The 21,334-nt window shown below is 33.3% G+C and overlaps 1 protein-coding gene across 3 annotated transcripts in view; it reads left to right on the top strand.

Moving 5' to 3' along the window:
- Window positions 1–21,058, top strand: part of MEIKIN (meiotic kinetochore factor) — a 116,268-nt gene extending 95,210 nt beyond the window's left edge. For 2 of the 3 annotated variants that reach the window (XM_031953091.1, XM_031953090.1), the window contains exons 15-16: window positions 389–488; window positions 20,250–21,058. In XM_031953091.1, coding sequence (XP_031808951.1) covers window positions 389–488; window positions 20,250–20,281 — 132 coding nt within the window. In that variant the 3' untranslated portion in view covers window positions 20,282–21,058. Of the gene's footprint in view, window positions 1–388; window positions 489–20,249 lie in introns of those variants that run through there. The other variant, XR_004232073.1, reaches the window with a different exon arrangement.
- Window positions 21,059–21,334: the final 276 nt, after the last annotated feature.

The following is a 21,334-nucleotide window of genomic DNA, read 5'->3' as shown; positions in this document are numbered from 1 at the left end:
CCACAAGTGTCAGCTGTTCTTAGGGTCATTCCCTGATACATGTATACCAAGAGACAAAAGATCAGAAACTTGACTCCCTCATAATGAAAAGTTATCCCATCAAAGTATAGAAGTTCTCTGGAGCATGTGATTTAACATTCTAAGGATTTTTCTTCCCCAGATATGGAGTTGCCTTTTTATTTGAACAGGCAGTAGAAATCAGAAGTCTCCAATATTTGATTCTAAGGAGAATTTATTTATGTATTTATGACTACATTAAACTATTTGTTTTCTCTGTAATTTCTTCATCTCAACTATAACTTGGGAAGATTGTTTATTTTATAGCAGAACTAAAACAACTTAAAGAAACAAGGTATCTGGGATAAACCATACTGTATTTTTTTTTCAGATTCCATGCATTACAACTGAAATGTGCTGTATTGTTAAAACGTCACCAAGAATTAGATGTATGAAGATGCCATGTTGTCCTTCCAAAAGAGTGTCTAAAGGTAATGGAATCAAGACAAAATACCCTTTTAAATAGTATAATATTTTTCATGATAAACAGATGAGTCAAATTTGTTTTCCTACTTGTATATAATTACCTTCATCAGATATATATGTGCCCAGCACTCTGATAAATGCTTGAGAAGGTACAAAGATAAGAAAGGCATCTAATAGATATATTGCATACACAGATATATAACTAATACAGAATAAGCTATGATAAATGTATAAAAGAAATAAAAATTACTATTTATGTAAGGGTCAAGGAGGAAAAATAATTTCTCATAGTGAAGAGGGAGAACCTAGGGCATCTGTGTGTGTGTGTGTGTGTGTGTGTGTTTATGTATATATTTGTGTGAACATGTAGTTACAGTTTGAGGAGGTGACCTTTGATCAAGCTTTTAAAAGCTCAAACCTTAACATTTGGGGATGAGAGGGATAATTTTACCAGGCATAAGAAATATAATAAGTAAAGATATGGAGAAGACAGAACAAAAGATGCATACAGGAGTTAATGAGCAGACCATCTTGGTTAAGAGTATTGTGCCATTGTCATCATCACTTGAGCAATGTCATATCCATAAACAGTGCTATATTGAATCAGTTGATGAAAGATGTTAGAGTTTTATTCCTGCTGAGATAGATGTCAGTCAGATAGTTTCTTACTAGAAAGAATCCCTTCAGCCAAGTTTGGTGATTTTTAGATAGAAAGAGTATGATATCTATAATTACAGACATTCCTATTTCTTATGAAAATGATTATGCATCCTTTGACTTAATTTAAATGGGCCAAAAAATCTAAATAGCAAACAGCATTCCATTATTTGGCTTAAGAAACTTTTAGTGTATTTTTAATGCATTGATCTTGAAAGCAGTGAACCTGTGTAGTCAAAGTTCAAATTTGGGAAAGTATTGTCAAATGATGCACATATTGATGGTCTATGATAGTATATGATGAAGCGAAAACATTTCTGTTGAACTCAGTGCTTTCAGGAGCAAGGTGTGATAATTAAGTTAATATATGATTATAAAGCTAAGTGGCACAGCAGATAGAGTGCCAGGCCTTGAGTTCAAATCCAGCATCAAACACTTATTAGTTATAAGTGACTTGGGCAAATTACTTGATCTTGTTTGGCTGAGTTTCCTCATATGTAAAATGAGCTGGAAAAAAAATGGCAAACTACTTCAATATCTTTGCCAAGAAAACTTCAAATGGAGTCATAAAGAGTTGGACATGACTGAGATGACTAAATAACAATAACATTAATTATTTTTTAAAAAGTCAGTGCATAATTGTATTGAGTATGTAGCCAAATAAAAGATAAGTGTTATTCCTTATTGCATTTATTACTATATTTTATGGTATTTTTATATTTTCTCATCAGATATTTCTAAAATTAATTTTCAAATACCAATGATACTTTTTTTGCTTAACAACATTGAAAAAAACTCTTTGAATTACTACCATTTTATATATTAACTTCTCTAAGAATCTCCTTTTGTATTACTGACAAGCTACATTTTACTTAAGGCTATATCATTGTTGTATACCCATGTGTTGCTTTATTTTTCAAATATTTGCTGAAATAATGCTGAAAAGGGAGGTGTGACAAGCTATTAAATTTAGAATTTTTCAGTGAGCAATAGGAAGGCATTGAAGGGCTTCATCTCATGGAATAATATGATCGGATATTTTTTGTGTTTGTATTGTTATAAGGTGATAAAAATCTACTTCTTTTTCTATTTCCTCTTCAAAATGGAAAAACAAAAACCAAAAAAACTCTTATAACAAACATATGCCTAGTTAAGTAAAACAAATCACCCTACTGGTTACTTAGAAAAAATATTCCTCAATCTGTATACTAAATCCATCACTTCTGTTAAGAGATAGGTAGCATGCTTTATCATGGGTCCATTGGAATCATGGTTAGTCATTGATATGTTCAGAATTTTTAAGACTTTCCAAATTGTCTGTCTTTTTTTAAAATTATAATATAAAGAGTTCTCCTTATTCTGTTTGCTTCTTTTTGCATTGGTTCATATAAACCTTCCAGGGTTTCTGAAATCATCCCTTATCATTTTTTATAGAAAACAGTATTCTGTGACATTCATGTACTTTAATTTGTATAGGCATTTCATAGTTGATGGACCCCTGTTGGAATACATGGGAGCCACCTGACAGTGAGTGGTGGAGACTATTATAGGACTTTAAAACTTGCAGGAATCATTGGATTCCCTGACACATGAAGTAATGGACAATAGATTGGTTTTGGACTATTTCTAGAACTTATGGACATGTGTAATTCCTCATGTAATTCCTCAGGCACTACTAGCCTGTGTTATATTATTATGTGCTTGTATAATACCTCCCATGTTGATTGATTTATGTGTACCTGTTTCAAGTAATACCTTTCAATCCAGAGAAAACCTGCTAATAAAATCTGGTTTGACACCCCATTTCCCTTTGGTGTTTTCTCCTCTCTTCCTGAGACTCAGAGAGGACAATCACCTCCTTTTTAGTGTTTTTACCTCCTTTTCTGAGACATCAGAAAGGGCATTGATCACTTCCTTTTTTGGTATTTTCACACACACCCTTTTTTAAGAAGTCAGGGAGGGTGTGATCGCCTCTTTTTGGGGGTCTCACTTCCCTGAGAAGTCAGGGAGTTTGTAACCACCTATTTCTAAAACCAAAGAAAGCAGGAAATGTAAAAGGCAGGAACTCTGTATAATTGATTTATCCTACAACAAGGCGTTAACTCAGTGGAATTGATTAAAAAAAAAAAGACACAATGGTTATCTAGTTTAGCATGTGAGTTCTCTAGTTCAGTATGATTAATTTAATCCTAAAACAAGGTGTTAACTCAGTAGAATTAAGATAATGATTCTCTAGTACTTAGTATAGTTCTACAAGTTGACACCTATTCTACAAGATTGACACCTACAATGATGTACTTATAATAGTACTAATAATAGAGCTATTATATATCCATATGTATATTATATAATATAGAGCTATATATTATAGAGTAATAATAGAGCTAAGAGATTTGGGAGGGGAGACAGACTTCAATATAGAGACCTCCTGGTGGCTCTTCTGCCTCCTGCACTTTGAGAGAAAAGACTTGACCAGCCTCTGGTGGCTCTCCTGCCTCCTACATTCCTCCACTGAAACCAAGACTCATTCCAGAGGGCCCCCAGGTGAAGGAGACAGACAGTCTTAGGACTCCTTGTAGACCTTTTTTGTTTGTTTACTCATTCTTCTTGCCTTAATTTCTAGACTTTGAACTTTTTGTTATGGGCAAGCTTTGTGTACTTCTCCAGGGATGTTAGAATCTTTATAAAGTGTTAAGACATTGGAGTTGATTTGATCTTAGAAAGAGATATTTTATTTTTTTTAAGTATAGCTTTATATTGACAGAACATATGCATTTATAAAATCATATTAATTCTTCCTCTAATCTTGTCATATTCTGCTTCACAGGAAAAGATGACTGTGTTTTGTATTTGTATTTCTGTATCAGGTTGGTGCTTCCTCTGTGTATTAAATGTTGTGGATCTCCAGACTAGTTCAAGTTTGAGATTTGCAAGCTTTCAGTGTTCACAAAGTGGTCTGATAAGGAAAAGATCTGATCATTGCCCTCCTTATCTAAGTTTTGTATTTTCTTGACTTGGATTTCCACCTGATTATCACAATTGTGGACTTTTCTAAATAAAGTCTCAGTAGACTGCTGCTGTAATAAACTATTGATGGCTAGCAGAAGGTTCTTGCAGGTTCAGATTGACAGAACTGCATTATACCCTTGATCTGAACTTCCTGTCTTGATTATTATGCTATAAGCTTCAGACTGGATTGGGAACTATATCTGAAACCTCACTCCACTTAGGGTCAGAACCCCACTGGTTCTCTTCACTTCTTTTCTTGCTCTTTCCCCAGTACACAGCCTCATATCCATGACTTCTCATTCTGATTAGCTACCTCTAGGGACATTACCTTCCTTGTTCCACAGTGTGGCATAGTTCTAGGGTAAAAACAGCAGAGGTACTATTTTGGTACTTGTTTCTGTTCCCTATTTCAGATCAGCCCCTTCTATGCTAGATTGGGGACTTCATTTTGCTCTTGTGCAGAGCCCCAGGCCCAAGTTTAGTCTCAGAACTATAATGCTCCATATCGTACCCTATTGACTATGTTATGTAAACAAGCCTTTATTTTCCTAGCCAATCTGGTTAGAAAAAAATGATTCACTGATTTTACCTTGGGTTTCCCAATGAGGAATCGGTATGGTCATTTTCTAGGTCTTTGTGTGATATTTATGGAGGAGAGCTAGATTGTACTGCTTCATCTTACTTCACCATCTTGACTCAGTGTCAATTCTTTATATATATATATATATATAAATGAATCTAGCATGTATTTGTAGAACAAATTGAACAGGAACAGAGATTGAAGGTAGAGGGTTTATTAAGAAGCTATCACAAGAATTTCTGTGGGTACAAATGAGACTCTCTTCTTGTGTAGTAATGGTGGAAATAGGACTTCAGAGAATTAACAGAACTTGGCAGCATTGAATGTGGGGTGGAAGGGAGAGAGAACAATCAAAGAATATCAAAACTTTAAAAGAGGAGTGAGGAATAATGTATATATATATATATATTATATATATATATATGTTACCTAGCTAGGTACAACAAACTCCTTGAATTTTTAAGTTGATAATTTTGTATGGCCCACAAGTAATGTCATGAGTGGCCCTTGGCAGAAAAAGTGTTTCTCATCCCTGCTTTATAACACAGCTGTTTGAATGAATGGTGGTCTCACTGAAAGAAATCTGTGAATTCAAAGAAAGAGAAATTTTGGAAGAGAGACAAGAACAGTTTAGGCTATCTCTAGGATATCCAGATAACAACGTTTAGTAGACTACCAAAGATGTAGGTCTAGATATTGGGATAAAGTATGGGAATAGAGAGATAGTTTTAGGAGTCAACTACATAGTAGGATTCTGTATAAGGGAGGGAAAAGGTAGAATGGAGTGGTCAAAGGATATAAGAATGAGCCTTGTATAAACTATGCCTTGAAATATGCCATATTCTGTCTTCAACAATGAGATGATTCAAACCAGTTCCAATTGTTCAGTAAAGAAGAGAATCAGCTACCCCCAGAGAGAGAACTATGGGAAATGAATATAGACTACAACATAGCATTTTCATTCTTTCTGTTATTGTTTATTTGCATTTTTGTTTTCCTTCTCAGGTTTTTTTCTTTCTTTATAGATCCGATTTTTCTTGTGCAGTAAGATAACTGTATAAATATATATATATATTTATATATTGGATTTAACATATACTTTAACATATTTAATATGTATTGGACTACCTGCCATCTAGGGGAGGAGGTAAGGAGGAGAGGAAAAGTTGGAACAGAAGGTTTTGCAAGGGTCAATGTTGAAAAATTGCCCATGCATATGTTTTGTAAATAAAAAGCTATAATAATAAAATAAAATTTTAAAAAGAAATATGCCATATTTACCAAATACTGTGGGAGAACAAAAAATTATACTGGGAATGAAAATTAGAAAATAAATAATAAGACAGTTTTAAATATGCAACTTTTGAAAAGTAACTTATTGAAATGTATAAAAAAAATTAAGAATTTAATTTTTAAAATAATTTGGCAAGTACTTATTAATATTGGTAGAAAAATTATCCTTACTTCATTTTTATAATAATTTTCTTTGAAAGGTTTTGAGATTTATCATTTATCACTAGAATTTCTACTACCTTATATATCAATTTTACAAATTCCTCTGTACGATCCATAAGTCAGTCAGCATTAAAGTAATTGGAATCCAAAGTAGCAAATCTAAGAATAAACAATCCTTCTTGGTTTTCTTTCCAAATGCTGAGTTAATGAAAATGTATTTGTTTGCTCGGAAAAAAAGTTTTTGTTTTTTAACCTCACCTCACTTAAGGATTCCTTTCTAGTCTTCTTGCCTCACCTTTTACTTCCCCATCTTCTCATCTTTTCCCCCTTATTTCTTTGTAGATTTTAAAGGATGCTATATTCTTCATGGCATATATGTAATGTTGCCTATTGAACCCATTCCTAATATGAATAGGTTTTCAGAACTATGAGCCTCTTAAATCCTCTTTATCTATTCCTTTGCACCTAATTTATATCACTTAATTACTAATTTTACCTTGACTCTGCCAATCTTTATTTTGAGCTACCTTATTGTTGATGTGAATCTTCAACATAAAGTATATATTTTCCCATGTAAAAAAAATAAACAATTTGTCCATGTTTGAACAGTTTGTCCATTTAAGTTCCTTAAAATTGATCTTTCATATTGACTCATATGTTAAATTTCCTATTAAGTTCAGTTTGGTTGATAGAAAGTCCTGAAAATCTGCGTTTGTTAAATGTCCATTTCTTCTCATTCAAATTATAGATAACTTTGCTGGATATACTTTTGGCCAGAAGCATAGTTCTTTTGATTGTTGGTAGATAGGATTTCAGCACCTGAGGTCTTTTATTATAGCTGCTGATAAATCTTATACAATTCAGCATATTTGAATTGTTTTTTCTTGTTTCTTGCAACATTTTTTCTTTGAACTGGGGATTTCAAAATTTGGCAATAATATTCCTATGTGTTTTCCACCCAGGATCTCTTTGAGGTGTGTTGATCGATGGATTTTTTTTCTAGTTTTACTTTTTTCATGGATTATTTCCTGTATTATTGTATTAAGGTTCTCTTTTTGGTCACAACTTTCTGGCAACCAAATTATTCTTACATTTTTCTTCTTAATCTGTTCTTCAGATATGTCATTTTTCTTATAAGATATTTCACATTCTGTCTTATTTTCTTATTCTTTATAATTTGTTTTGGTATTTCTTGGTCTCTCATAGCTTCACTGGGTTCCCCTTGCCAAAATCTAATTTTCAAAGAACTATTTTCATCTTTGAGATTCAGTATTCTTCCCAAATTGTAGTCCCCATAAATATCCACATCCCACCCATACCAAGGTAGCATCGTATCCCTACTTTTCCCTATTACTTCCTTTTTCAGCAATAACATTTTAAAACCCATTTTGTTGTTCTTGTCTTTCTTCACAAGGCTCAGCTTTAGAAGAAACTTTAGCTCTTCTAACTCTATTCTTTCAGGAACATTTTTTAAATTCATCATATTTTACATGCTCTTATTTTCTATGACATCTTGATGCTTCTACGTTAGTCTCTTAGGAGGAACTGAGGTTGCTCTATATCTGTAGTGAGGAAGAATCAGAATCAGTAGACAAGAAGGGCTCCAAATCATTCAATAATTTATCTCAGACTAAAATCTGAAATTCCAAAGTCTCTATTCTTTTCATAACTCATATCAAGTAGAGATTTTAAGATAATATTAGTAGTATATATATAAAATCTATTTAGTTTTACTCTGATAACAACAAGGATTCTTATTAAGAATTTACTATGTTCCAGGCCTTGTGTTACATTAAAATGAGGAAAACACCACATAAAAATATTCAGATGAGAAAGATACAACCTAAAAACATATGAGAAATAGGAGAAAAGGTATTGGGGGAGGGAGGTGGAGAATTGTGGAAGAGATAGTAGAAAAGTCAGAAACAATGACAGGAGAAGAATAAAGGATGACCAACTTGGGCCTTTCCTCTAAGTGGAACTTCTAGGAAAAAAATCATCAATGAAAGAAGAGTGCTTATTTTTAATCATATAAAAAAATGGTCTAAATCACTAATGATTAGAGAAATGCAAATTAAGACAACTTTGAGGTATCACTTCATATCTTTTATATTGGCTAAGATGACAGGAAAAATAATGATAAATTTTGGAGAGGATGGGGGGAAATTGGGATACTAATATATTGTTGGTAGAGTTGTAAATAAACTGATCTAATCATTCTGGGGAGCAATTTGGAACTATGCCCACAGTTATCAAACTGTGAATACCCTTTGATCAGGCAAGGTCTTTACTGGATTTATATACCAAAGAGATCATAAAAAAGGGGAAAGGACCCACATGTGCAAAAATGTTTGTAGCAACTCTTCTTGTAATGGTAAGGAACTAGAAACTGAGGAATCCATCAATTGGGGAATAGCTGAATAAGTTATGGTATATGAATGATATGAAATATTATTGTTCTGTAAGAAACAATCACCAGGATGATTTTAGAGATGCCTGGAGAAACTTACATGAACTGATTCTAAGTGAAATGAGTAGAATCAAGAGAATATATTGTACACAGCAGCAACAAGATTATATAATGATCAAATGTTATGGACTTATCTCTTTTCAACAATGATGTGATTCAGACCAATTCCAATAGACTTATGATGAAGAGAGCCATCTGCATTTACAGAGAGGACTAGGGGATTAAATGTGGATTACAACATAGTATTTTCACCTTTTTGTTGTTGTTTGCTTGCTTGTTTTTTTCTTTCTCATTTTTTTCCTTTTTGATCTGTTTTTTCTTGTGCAGCATGGTAAATGTGGAAATATGTTTAGAAGAATTGCACATGTTTAACTTATATTGGATTTCTTGGTGTCTAGGGGATGGGGTGGGAGAAGGGAGGGAGAAAAATTTGGAACATAGGGTTTTGCAAGGGTGAATATTGAAAACTATCTTCATATGTATTTTGAAAAATAAAAAACTATTATTATAATTTTTAAAAAGTAAGAGGAGGGCTTATAGTAATGGAAGAATGTGCCAGAGAGAAAGCCTCAGATATTTAATGAAGCTTTCAGGAAAAGAAGATAGCCGAGGCATTATGGCTTAGTCAGCAAACTGAGAAGCAGAGCCAAGAAAGGTATTGTGATCATTTTCTAAGAATTATATGGACCCATTATGATCCTGATCATTTGAAGTATGTGGTGAATTTCAGTGGGAATACTACCTAAAAATCTACTGAATTGAAGTTGGATTCTAAAAGCTTAATTATGAACTACTTATCACATCAGTATTTGGACATTTTCCTTGCATCATCTCCACATACCACTGGATGGCACAACTCTACTTAGTGTTCATATTTAGGATCTTTATGAAAAAATTTGATTTGTTCATCAATGAAAGTAGTTCTTAATCCAAAATGGAAAAAAAATTAATATCAGTAATTATAGCTGGCATAACTTTCTTGGCCAGAAAAATTATAGTGTTTTGTAAAATGTAAGATGTCTCAAATAGTTATATCATAGATTTTTCTTGTTTCATTTAAATCAAGTAAAAGCCAATATAGCACTTAATTTTTTTCATTGATGGATATTTTACTTATGCTCCATTGTTTTGCTCTAAGCAGGAGATACATTTTTGTTAAAGTCAATTAGATGATCTGCTTAGTGTGGTACTATTACGTCTCTACAAGCCAATTAGCAAAGCAGTATTTTAGGAGCTTAGTACTAGTTTTAGATTCTAAGATAACATGATAACACATGCTTGGGTCTTTTCTATTAAAAATTTCATTGCCTTAACTTCTAGGCAAATATCAAGCTACATATAAAATACTGAAAAGAGTAGATATTTATATCCTAGCAAAATTATTTCATTATGAACCATATAATTCCCGCACTTAGACATAGTACAGTTAGCTGGTTATTTTAATAATAATAGTTGACATTTGCAGAGCATTTTAAGGTTTTTGAAACTCTATACTACCTAAACTGATTTACATAATAGCCTTATGAAGTACAGATTTAATTTTCCTGATGCCATCCCTGAGGAAACTGAGGATCATTAAGGGTAAGTGATTTGCACCTACATGTTCGCACTCTTTCAATTATACTATTCTGCCTCACATTAAATATGAATGCTAAAAGAGTAAATATCTCCTTAAAAAAATAAATGATCGTTACAATTTAAAGTAAATAGAAGCCATTAGAACATCAAGTAAAAAAAAAAAAAAACTTGTTTTAATTTGTTCTCAGTCAACTTGGTTATTCATGTAACAAATGAAACTATTCACAGTTTGGGAGATGAAAAATATCCACAAAGCTAATTTCAACTATATTTGTATAATTTTGAATGTTTAATGCAGTTTTGAAAATAGGCTAAATGCCTTTATTTCATACAATAAGAATATATAACTTAGAAGTATCAGACAACTCTTTCCTCTCTAGGCTTAATCTAGACTGTGCTTAAACTCCATTCTACATTCTGTCCTTCCCTAGCTTTCCTCTTCCCACCCCTCCCCCCAACTAAAAATAGCAAAACCACATGTTGATAGGCATCCCGCCTAGCTAATTTTAGTCATAGAAGTTGAGGTTCCTAGCAAATTTGGCAGTAATATAGAAGAACCTGATAAGTAAAGCTCACTTTTGGACTTTGCAGATTTCTGTGATTATTCGATATCTTGTCTATGTTCCAACAGTTGGTAAAAAAAAAAAAAAATAAATAAATAAATGAAAAGTTGATGTAGGAGACATGGAGCACTTGAAGAATCGGTGAAGGATAAGCAGATTGAACTGATAATATATATTTAGAGCTGGAAAGGATTTTAGAGTTAATGGGATTCATGTTCCTCATTTTAACAGATGAGAAAACTGAGACCAAGAATGATGAAGTCAATTGTTCAAGATCACATAATAATAAGCACTTGACAGAGGAAAAGATTGGGACTGAGTAGAGCTTGAACAGAAATGGCATTCTAGAGCTGGAAGGATAGAAATGACCTTAGAGGTGTTCCCTTACTTCTCTATTATTGTAGCAATAAGATTATTCTAGCATTTTCATTGGAATTTATTTTAACAATCAAGTCAGAAATTGTGTCTTTGGAGAGACTAATACACATTTATATGTAGAAGTTTCTCAGAATACTTCCTTCAACTTATAGTCTTTCTGGCAGTTTTAATCCCCAGAAGGTGGTTATTACCTTAGGTCCAAGAATACCTGTAGATATCTACTCCTGTTACTGAACCTTATGAATCCCAACAAGTGTGATACTCATAAAGAGCCAGTAGACACAATTAGCTTTTTGCAAAAGAATTTACTAAGATCATGTAGTAAGAATAGTAACTATAAAACATTCTTACCCATAAACCTAAGGAACATTTTCCCATTTATATTTTTAGGGTAAGTTTTAAAACTTTATATTAATATATTAATATAGATGCTATGAACAATGATTAATATATATAATAAGATGTAAGAAATTGACAATTATTAAATATGCAGGTTCACTACTTGTAGCAAAAAGATTCTGTTTTCAGAGATGTCTGCATTAGTTAGAAATAATTGTTTGTTTAAAAAAAAAAAAGAACCCTGTATATTAAAAATGAACATACTCAGGTCTTTTAGTTTCTTTTTGAAATACAAATTTACTGCCTTATATGTACCATTCTAGTTTATTCCATTGTTCGCTTAGAAAAATTGCTATGAGAATATATTGGGAAGGCTACTTTCAGAGAAAGTATTGGCCTCCACAAACAACATTCTAGTCTAGAAGAAAGGATTGTGAGTTTCTAGGACTACTTGGCACCCAGGGGGTAGGAGCTGGGGAAATAACAGGAATTGGACTCAAGAATTGGATAGCTTGGAAAATGACCATAGAGATCCAGGGATAGAATTAGATCTCATTTTTGGAGTCATTGAATAATGTGAACCATTACTTCTATCCAATGTTACTTTGATCACAAATTTATACTAATAAGATTGGAACAAAACAGGAAAAGTCCATGTTCATGAATTCTAAAGTTTCTTTATCTGAACATATCTGTTGTCATTCCACCCTTCTCCTGCCATTCAATGACTAATCTTTTTCTTCATTCTCACTCTGATCCTGGGTATTACCACTACATTGACTATACTCTCCTTCCCTCTAATTCTCTATCCTATCCCTTAGTAAATTTGTTTAACTCTACACTTTCTTCTTCTGAAAACCCTTGCACTCAGAGTCTTGTCACTAATTTTTTCCTACTAAGCTGCAGCTTTAGATTGTTCCCATCATCCATTGCCTTTGTTCTTATTAACTTGCCTATGAATAAAGCTAGAGAAAAATAAAAAAATCATGCTCACTGGTTCCACTACAAATTCATGTCATATAATCTTGATTAGGCACCTCCCTTTGGCACCTTTAACACCACTTAATCAAGTGAATCCTAAAAAGCAAGTGTGATAACCATACTAACAAAGCAAAAATAAAAATTCATAAATTCATAGAAATAAATAAGGAGATTATGGACAATAAATCAACAGTAATATCAAAATGTAAGAAGACTGTACCCCATAACCCTAACCCCAAATTCTTTAAGCTTTATATTTATCAAGTGAGAATATCTTTCAGTTACAGAATTAAGCAAGCATGTAAACTACCTGTAAACAATTCTTAAATATTTCTATAGAATCAGTCAGTCAAAGGTATAAATAGGCTAAATGTAATCTTGTTTTTCATTCAGTTCTGTTGTATCCCTCTCTTCATGATACCCATTTGAGGTTTACTTGGCAATGATACTGGAGTGGTTTGCCACTTCCTTCTCCAGATGATTTTACAGATAAGAGAATTGAGGCAAACAGAATTAACTGACTTGCCCAGGGTCACACAGAAAGTGTCTGAGGTCAATTTTTAATTCAAATCCAACAGGAGCTCTATCCACAGTGCTGTCTAGCTACCTGTCTAGCCTACATGATTTATATTAAGACTAGTTTGGGAAGGAATGAAGTTCTTCTAACCTTTGGATCAAATCAGATGAAAAGATAGATTAGTATTGCTTGAAAGAACTAGATATATTTCTGGATTCAATATGGAAAAAATGATATTAAAGGAAAAACCTAGATATCACACTGGTTCATTAGTTAAGTTCTCAAGCTCTTTGAGAAGGTAGATTCCTTGTACTTTTATTGTACCATCCCATCCTCACACTGGCCTTGTCACCAAAGAGACCGGACCAGTACCAAACAAGGTATTCAGCTAAATGAAAGAGGACCAATTGAACAAGTGGAAAGAAGTACAGCTTCAGGACTCTACAAGGGTCCTACTCCCTGGGAATCCAGAAAGGAGGCTTCTTAAATTTTTTCCACTTGTAACCCCTTTTCACCTGAAAAATTTTTAAGTGACTCTGGGCATATAGGTATGTAAGGTATGCAAATTAAACATTTACTGATAATAAATCATAATTTTGCAACCCCCAAATTCAGTTATGAGACCCAATATGGGATTGTGAAGAAGCTGAGCTTTAGAGAAGCTTCAAGGAAAAATGGAACTTTCATCAACCAGAAGCTGAGAATTACCTCTTTTCCACATATGCTCTCTAAACTTAGGTTCAATGTGTTGTATATGTTATTTGTGAAAGATTATTACAGACTTTTAGAGGAATGTTTTTCTATCAACTTTTTCTTGCTATACTACAATCAAAAATTCCCATTTATAAAAACTTATTCACTTTGTTGGCTAATTGATATCAACCAATTAATCACTAAATAATATAGTAGGGAATCAGGAAGGGGATAAAGTATAAACCCAGAGTTTGTTTTGCAAACATCTATTCACATATTAATATAGAATATAAATTCAAAGAGGAAAAAGTTAATTGAATGATAAAATGATATAGGTAACCAGTGGCATAATAGTAAGACTTTCTTAGAACTGAACAAATCTAAAGAGGGAGAAACTCATCCAGATGATTTCATGAAGAATTCTATCACATTTTTCTCAAAAATTAATATTAAACAAATTACAGATTATTCATAAAAATTGAGAAAAAAATCACTATCACATCTATTTTATGAGGTCAGTGTCCTAAAACCTAAATCAGAAAAGATTAAAAAGCAGAGAAAGAGAACTACAATATCATTAATGAATACTAATTTTACAATTTTAATTAAAATCTTAGCAAAATCTAAAAATATTCATTATGATCAAATTGAATTTATACCACAGATGCAAAGATGGTTCAATATTATAGAAACAATATAATCATATGTTAAGAATGTGGTGTAGTGTTCAGGTTTTTTAACCACAGCTGTTTGCCCCTTCCCTTACTGCTGAACTTGCTATCTATTAAGTTGGGTTTCCTGGTATAAATCCTTCTCTATTTGGTGGAGCTGTATCTCTTTATTATTTTGTTAGTTCTGAACCCTATGCAATCTCCTTCTAAAAGAAAAATCTTTAGGCTTCTATGAACGAACTCAGAGGAAGAAAACAGACATAAGCTTATTGCCTTATGATCAGTGGAACAAGAATTTCAATAACTGGGCTCCAATTTCTAAATTCCTCTAGCTGTTATACTCAAGCTGCCTGGCTTCCAGAATCCTGTTGCTTTTCGTTGTGATGGTGTCTTCCACCTGGGCTTCTGATCTCCTAGTTCAAAGTGACTTCTGATAGTTCTCCTTTTTCCAACTTCATATGTCTTCGATATGTTTCATCATAGCCTAGGATCCTCTTCAAGTTTGTCTACTCAGTATATTGATTTTTTTCCCTCTCAATTTTCAGGATGAAGTATATATCCATTCTGACATACCCAAGATACTGGTTGATACTTTAAAATGATCACATTGTAAGATCTTTTACAGATCATTTTTATAGATCTTTATACATGTTTTACAGATAATTTAATATTTTATTCCCAACCCCTTTTCTGTTATTTGATGCTGGACTAAAACAAAAAACCCTCCGACCACATGATATCAAATTGATGTTATTCATCTGTTTCTGTCAAGTCCAACTTTTCATGATCTCTTGTGAGATTTTATTGGCAAGAACAGATTGGTTTGCCATTTCCTTCTCCAACTAATTTTTACATATAAGGAAACTGAAGCATTTGGGGTTAAGTGACTTGCCTAGTCACATAGCTAGTTAGTGTCTGAGGCCAGATTTGAACTCAGGAGATGAATCTTCCTGATTCCAGGCCCAACATTCTTACATACCATACCACCAACCTGTCCTGTCTATATCAAAAGATACAGGAGCAGCCTTTGACAAATTATAACTATTAATGCATATGTATGTATCCATATATATTACAAAGCAAAGAAAAAGAAAGCCAACATCCTAAAGTCAATAGTATTTCTATATATCAATTAATGTCTAGGATGGAATAGAAAGGAAAATCATATCCAGAGTAACTCTAAAAGTGAACAAAATATTTGCGAATAAGTCTCTCAAAATATGCTCTATATTTATACTCCTTAAAGAAATAAAAAAAAGAGTTTAGCTAATTGGATGGATGGATATTCAATGATCATGGCTCAATACAATGATAAAAATGACAGAACAATGGAAGTTAATGTATAGATTTAGTGCTATACCAAAATACCAGGGAGATGTTTTCCAGAACTAAGCCAGATTCCTTTTGAGGCACAAATGATCCAGAAATAATGAAAGAAAAGAAAGAACAAAAGTGGATAGTTTTTCCAGGTTTTGAACTATATTATATAGCAGTTATTGTTTAAGTTATTTGATACAAGTTAGAAATAGGAAAACAAATCAAAGGAACAGGAAGAATATAGAAAGAATAAAAAATAACTGAACTCAACAACCCAATTTTTGATAAAATAAAAACCCCAAAATGTAGGTATCATAAAAAAATTGAAATCATTTTTCAAAAAGAAAATTTAATTATGTGACCCTGGGCAAGTCACTTCATCCTAATTGCCTCAGGAAAAAAAAAAGAAGAAAATTTACTATGGATTTCATTATGTTATCTCATTATCTTAATATCTGATGTTGAAATAAAAATATGAATTGTTGGGTGCTGATTTTAGTAGCCCATATCATCATAATATTTGAGGTATAATATTACATAGAAGAGTATTCTCTTTTTTGCCACACTGATTTTGCTCCTCTCTTTAACTCTCTTTCTCTATGTCTCTCTCCCCCTTTCTCCTTCTCTCCCTTCCTCTCCTTAATTATCTGATATACCCTCTTATTTTCTTTTTTTGACTCTCACTTTTGTGCATACTTCATGTTCTTGTTATTCTCTACTTTATCTGGTTCACTTGTTCTCTGGCTCTACTTCACTTTCTTGCTTACTTTTTGGCTCCACATTACTTACTTTATGGCTTACTTTTATCTTGCTGCTTCTTTTATCATTTCCTCCCTTCTAAAATAACAAAAGAAAAATTGTGATATAATGCTCATACTTGGGCTGTGGACTTACTCTCTAAAAATGAGTACAGTTAGTTTGTGGATATGGATGCCAAGCAACTGATAGGATTTTTTTTCTCTTCTTAGTTAGAAAGAGACTTTGTAAAAATGAAATCCTACAAATGTATGTTCAAGCTGGCTTGATGACTATCTGCTTATTATAATGAAGTTTTGGAAACTTCACTCCAATCTCTAACCTCACTCAAGAGTAGCAGGATGAAACTCCAAAGCAAGGCTAGTGCTTTTATTCTTCTTGTGCTGGGGCTTACTCTGAGGGAATGGGAGTGATTTTCAATACTGCTGCTCATAACCATCCAGTGTTTTCACCCTGATAGCAGCCTAATTTCCAGTTCTTTAGTATTATTTGACATGTCAAATATCAGTCAACTTTTGCAAAAAGCTATATTTACTGAAGAGATATAGCAAAAAGAAGAAGACGACGATGAGTACTGCAGAAATCTCCCAACTTAGGAGCACCCTCCTTTGCTAACTTGGTCTTTTCGTTTAAACTAAGTACTTGCTATAGAATTCCTTCTCAAATTCTCTTCTGGGTGTTGCAGAGGCAACAGACAAATCATTCCCTTGCTTGCAGGATATATTTTCTAAGTTACTGGATCAATTAATTTCTAGGCTTGGTTAAACAAGTTAGTTTCTGGAACTGGCTTCTCACCTGGTTCATTTGCTTCTAGCTACCAGCACCCTCTGCTCTGAACTTAAGAAGCTCAGTCTCTAGTGGCTCTTTTAACCTTTCAATGGCCTTAAAGTTATGTGATCTATTCTATCTTCAACTGAGTGAAATCTGAAAAGAATAAATATGAACAAAAGAAACAGAGGTGATATGTACCATGAATTCATAACCAAGCAGTATCCAAGTGGATAGGTAAGGCTACTGGCAATAGATTGCGGCCACCTCTGCTGCTTTTGTCTTTCTGTACGCCCAGAGCCTTATATGAGTTCTGGCTATTCTTGTCATCTTGGGAAGGGAAGAGAGAAGATTAAAAGTGTGGGGTTTTTTTACTTATATAGCATCAGAAAATAGTCAAGATATTCCTATGTGGTCTGAATTAAGCAGGAAGAAGAACCGTCCATCACACATCCTCAAATGCATGCTCTTTGAGTCTCCAGTTAGATTGGCAACAGGAAGATATTACTGTTCTAAGGACTGAGCCCTTATTGGTCAGTCCCCACATTACATTCTTCTTATTATTAAAAAATTTGCCATTCTCATCAAATCATCCAAGGGACATTATAAAAAGTCCAGACCCTCTATGTCCACAACAGTTCCTTGAATACTGTACAGGAATAAGCATTGTCATTCCATTTATAATACAGATTTTATATAGTCCTACACAAAGAGGTAAAAATCACAAATATTCCAAAATACAGAATTATGCCGATTCAGCAAGCAAAAAGAATTAACAAAGTTTGACAAATATTACTGCTTTCTTTGTAATAAGGAAATAGCTTGTTATTAGAAATGGACTTCCCTGATCTAAAGACAATTAAGATAAAAAGAATCACAGAAAATCCAGTTTTCTACCATCAGAGAAAAATTAGTCCCTACAGAAACCTGAAAAAGCAGGTCTTTATATATATATATATTTATATATGGAAGTCATCCCAGATGCAAAACCAAATCTATTTGATTTGTTGTTTGTGTAGTATTCTCAAATGTTGCTCCAATACTTTTATCCTCTCCCTCTTTCATTAAAGAGACCTCTTTCTATTCTGGATCCACCTCACACTCTGGGTTTAATACTATTAATTTCTTCAGGGTCCCCAAAACAACACAGAGCATCTATATTTTATCTTCAAGAATCCCTGAAACACATAAGAAATCCAACTGGACAGCTGAATGAAATCTCTCTAATTGTCCCTTTCTATATTCAATATACCATGATTTCCCCCATGGGTGTTTTTACTATAGGCCTTGAAGATCTAGGAAAATGTCCTCTGAGTCCTCATGGACAGCAGAAATTTACTCTCTGGAATTCTCAAATGATACAACAAGTTCAATTTGTGAGGGAAATGATTAAGTAAACCCTAAAGAGGTGGGTTAAGTAAACCCAAAAGAATTAAGCATTTGGGATTCATTACTTTGACTTTCTAGACTAGTTGGAAAATTTTCTCCTGTGGACTTTAAAGTCTATAAAGATTTAGGCAGCAATCCTGATCTTTCGTTTTGTTTTTGTGAGGCAATGGGCTTTAAGTGACCTGTCTAGGGTCACACAGCTAGTAAGTGTTAAGTGTCTGAGGCCACATTTGACCTCAGATCCTCCTGACTCCAGGGCTGGTGCTTTATCCACTTGCCATCTAGCTGCCCTAAATGTTTGTTAGTAATTTCCATAAGCTAGTTTAAGTTAGTAATTTTTATAAAGCATAGGGTTGAGGTCCAGCATGTCCTCTCTAATACCTAGGAATTAGGAATTCTAGGAATTCCTGAGATTAGGAATTATCTGAGACTAGATTTGAACTCAGGAAGTTCAGGGTTTGACTCTAGGTCCTAAACACTTATCCACTAAGCCACTTAGGTGTCTCTAGTCCTAATCTTTTAAAGCAAAAAAAAAACAAAAAACTGAGCATTTGTGACTTAAGAATCATTGGGAGGCAAAATCCATGCAGTTTATATTAGCTCCATAATTATTATTATATTCCTACTTATATATATATATATATATATATAATATATTGTATATCATATCATATATATTGTATCCATAATTATATTATATTCCTACTTGGCACAGTAATAGAACAGTAACAGTATATAAGTATTTAAATAAGCAACAGTTAACATAGTGAAACTGGTCTGATTCTTAAGAAAAATATACCAGCAAGCTGACTGTACTGATCCAGAATCCTAGTAGGGAATCTCCTCAGTGCAGTGGGTTCCAGAATAGACTCTGAATACTCTCCAACATTGATTTGAACTTGCAAGTTGGTCCACCAGAGCAGAGCTAGCTACTTCTTCCCCAAGACCCCTATGGATAACTCCAAGGGGTTAGGGAGACTTTCTAATACTGTTACAGGCTTCCATGAAGTGAGCACAGGCTCTAAGGCCTGGATCTTCACTGGCTATTATCCCGATTACAACTGAATGAATGAAAAAGTATTGAGCACTTATTTATGTGTCAAGCACTAGGAATAGAAAAAAAATGAGATCATCCTTGTTTTAAAGATATCTTTTCCTTCAGTTGAAGGATAGAGCACAATATAAGTTTAGCTGTAGGACAGATGGAATAGTTCAGCTATATTAATGATGCAGTGTCAGAGTAGAGATGACAAAGTTTAATGGTCTTAGGGGCAGAGTCTCAGGGTATGTGATATGATCTGGAGGACTTTGGACACAATGGAAGAGTAGACAACAGTTGTGCTACCCTTCCATCTCACAAGAAGGCTTGTAGCTGGTGTGTCCCAACTTGTTCCAAGTGGTGTGAACAGCCATGTCATTCTTTCCACTTGCTTTGGGTGGTCAGGGTTATTGGGGAATAGGCAAAGGGAAGACATGGAGAGGCTTCCCACCATATCCTCACTTACAATAATTGATGGTTTACATGTTTTTTTTTAAATAACTGATTTTTATTTTTAATAAGTTATGACATATATATATATACATATATAATAAGTTTTTAAATAATTAATAACTACTCTGAAGTAATTTTCTTCTTTCCCCCTAGATATCCTAGGGATAGATGACTGTGATGACTGAGCTTTTCATTGCTGTTCAAGATTAGCATGTGAAGAAAAGCCTGAATTTACCTAACTGAAATGAGTGGCAATGATCCTCGTCCAGATTCTCAATGAAAAGTACCTTTGTTGCCGAGCTAGATATATTTTTTCTGTATTCCAATTATCTTTTTAAAAGTTTTCATCTTTTTCTTTTGGACTGTTAAATAACCTTCTCTTTGGCATGTTATCACAGGATGCCATTTACTTTGAAAAGGAAAACTGAATTTATATGTAGCTGAAATTGGAAAGTGAGATCATCGTGTACAAAACCAAAAGATGTTTGCTTATGGAATCAGCACTGGGTAGTTATATAAGGTCCTTTGTTTTTGGTGTCTGCTTAATAAATATATTAAGTAGTTTTTCAAAGGTATTTCTTGTTCTGTTTGGATTAAAAGTACCAAAGTCTTAAAGCATTGTAAATGAAAACCCTTTTATTAGAAGCTATTTTTAACTGAACCTAATTGAAACCACATGAGTGGGAGACCTAATTCCATTTCTGTCTGACTCCAAAGAAATTCTACCCCCATAGCTCAGCAAAGTAAGGAAAGTAGAACACATACAAGTGATAATGAAATGCAAAGTATTTTATACATTGTCACTCCAAATTGGCTGATTCTGCAACTTAACTCTTTGATAGTACTCTCACAGAACATGAATAGTTTTTAATGATAAAGAGCACACTTGTATAATCCTGTTAACATCAATTCTCTCTCTCGTTTTACTAATACAGAAACACAAAATAGAGCACAATGCTCAATTGCCTAGTTGTACATGTGGAAAAGAAATTATAAAATCAATAAATATTGGTCTCTGAGGGGAAGTGAAATGATTTTCATAGGGTGCAATATCAAGTAGTTAAATATTCTAATTGATACTTTTGAAATAGTTATATCTTTAATAAATATAGGAAAGGAAATAACTTCATCTGATTATGGAGATCACAAACCACTGTGTAATTGCTTTCCCTTGGGGGAAAGTTGTCAGGAAATGTACCTGTAGGAAAGGTCTTCAGTGATAGAAGCCTACACAGTGA

This window comes from Sarcophilus harrisii, chromosome 2 (assembly GCF_902635505.1).
Source record: "Sarcophilus harrisii chromosome 2, mSarHar1.11, whole genome shotgun sequence".
Taxonomy (NCBI): Eukaryota; Metazoa; Chordata; class Mammalia; order Dasyuromorphia; family Dasyuridae; genus Sarcophilus; species Sarcophilus harrisii.
Note: the sequence above shows the minus strand (reverse complement) of the source record. Positions and strands in the feature narration are given on the sequence as shown.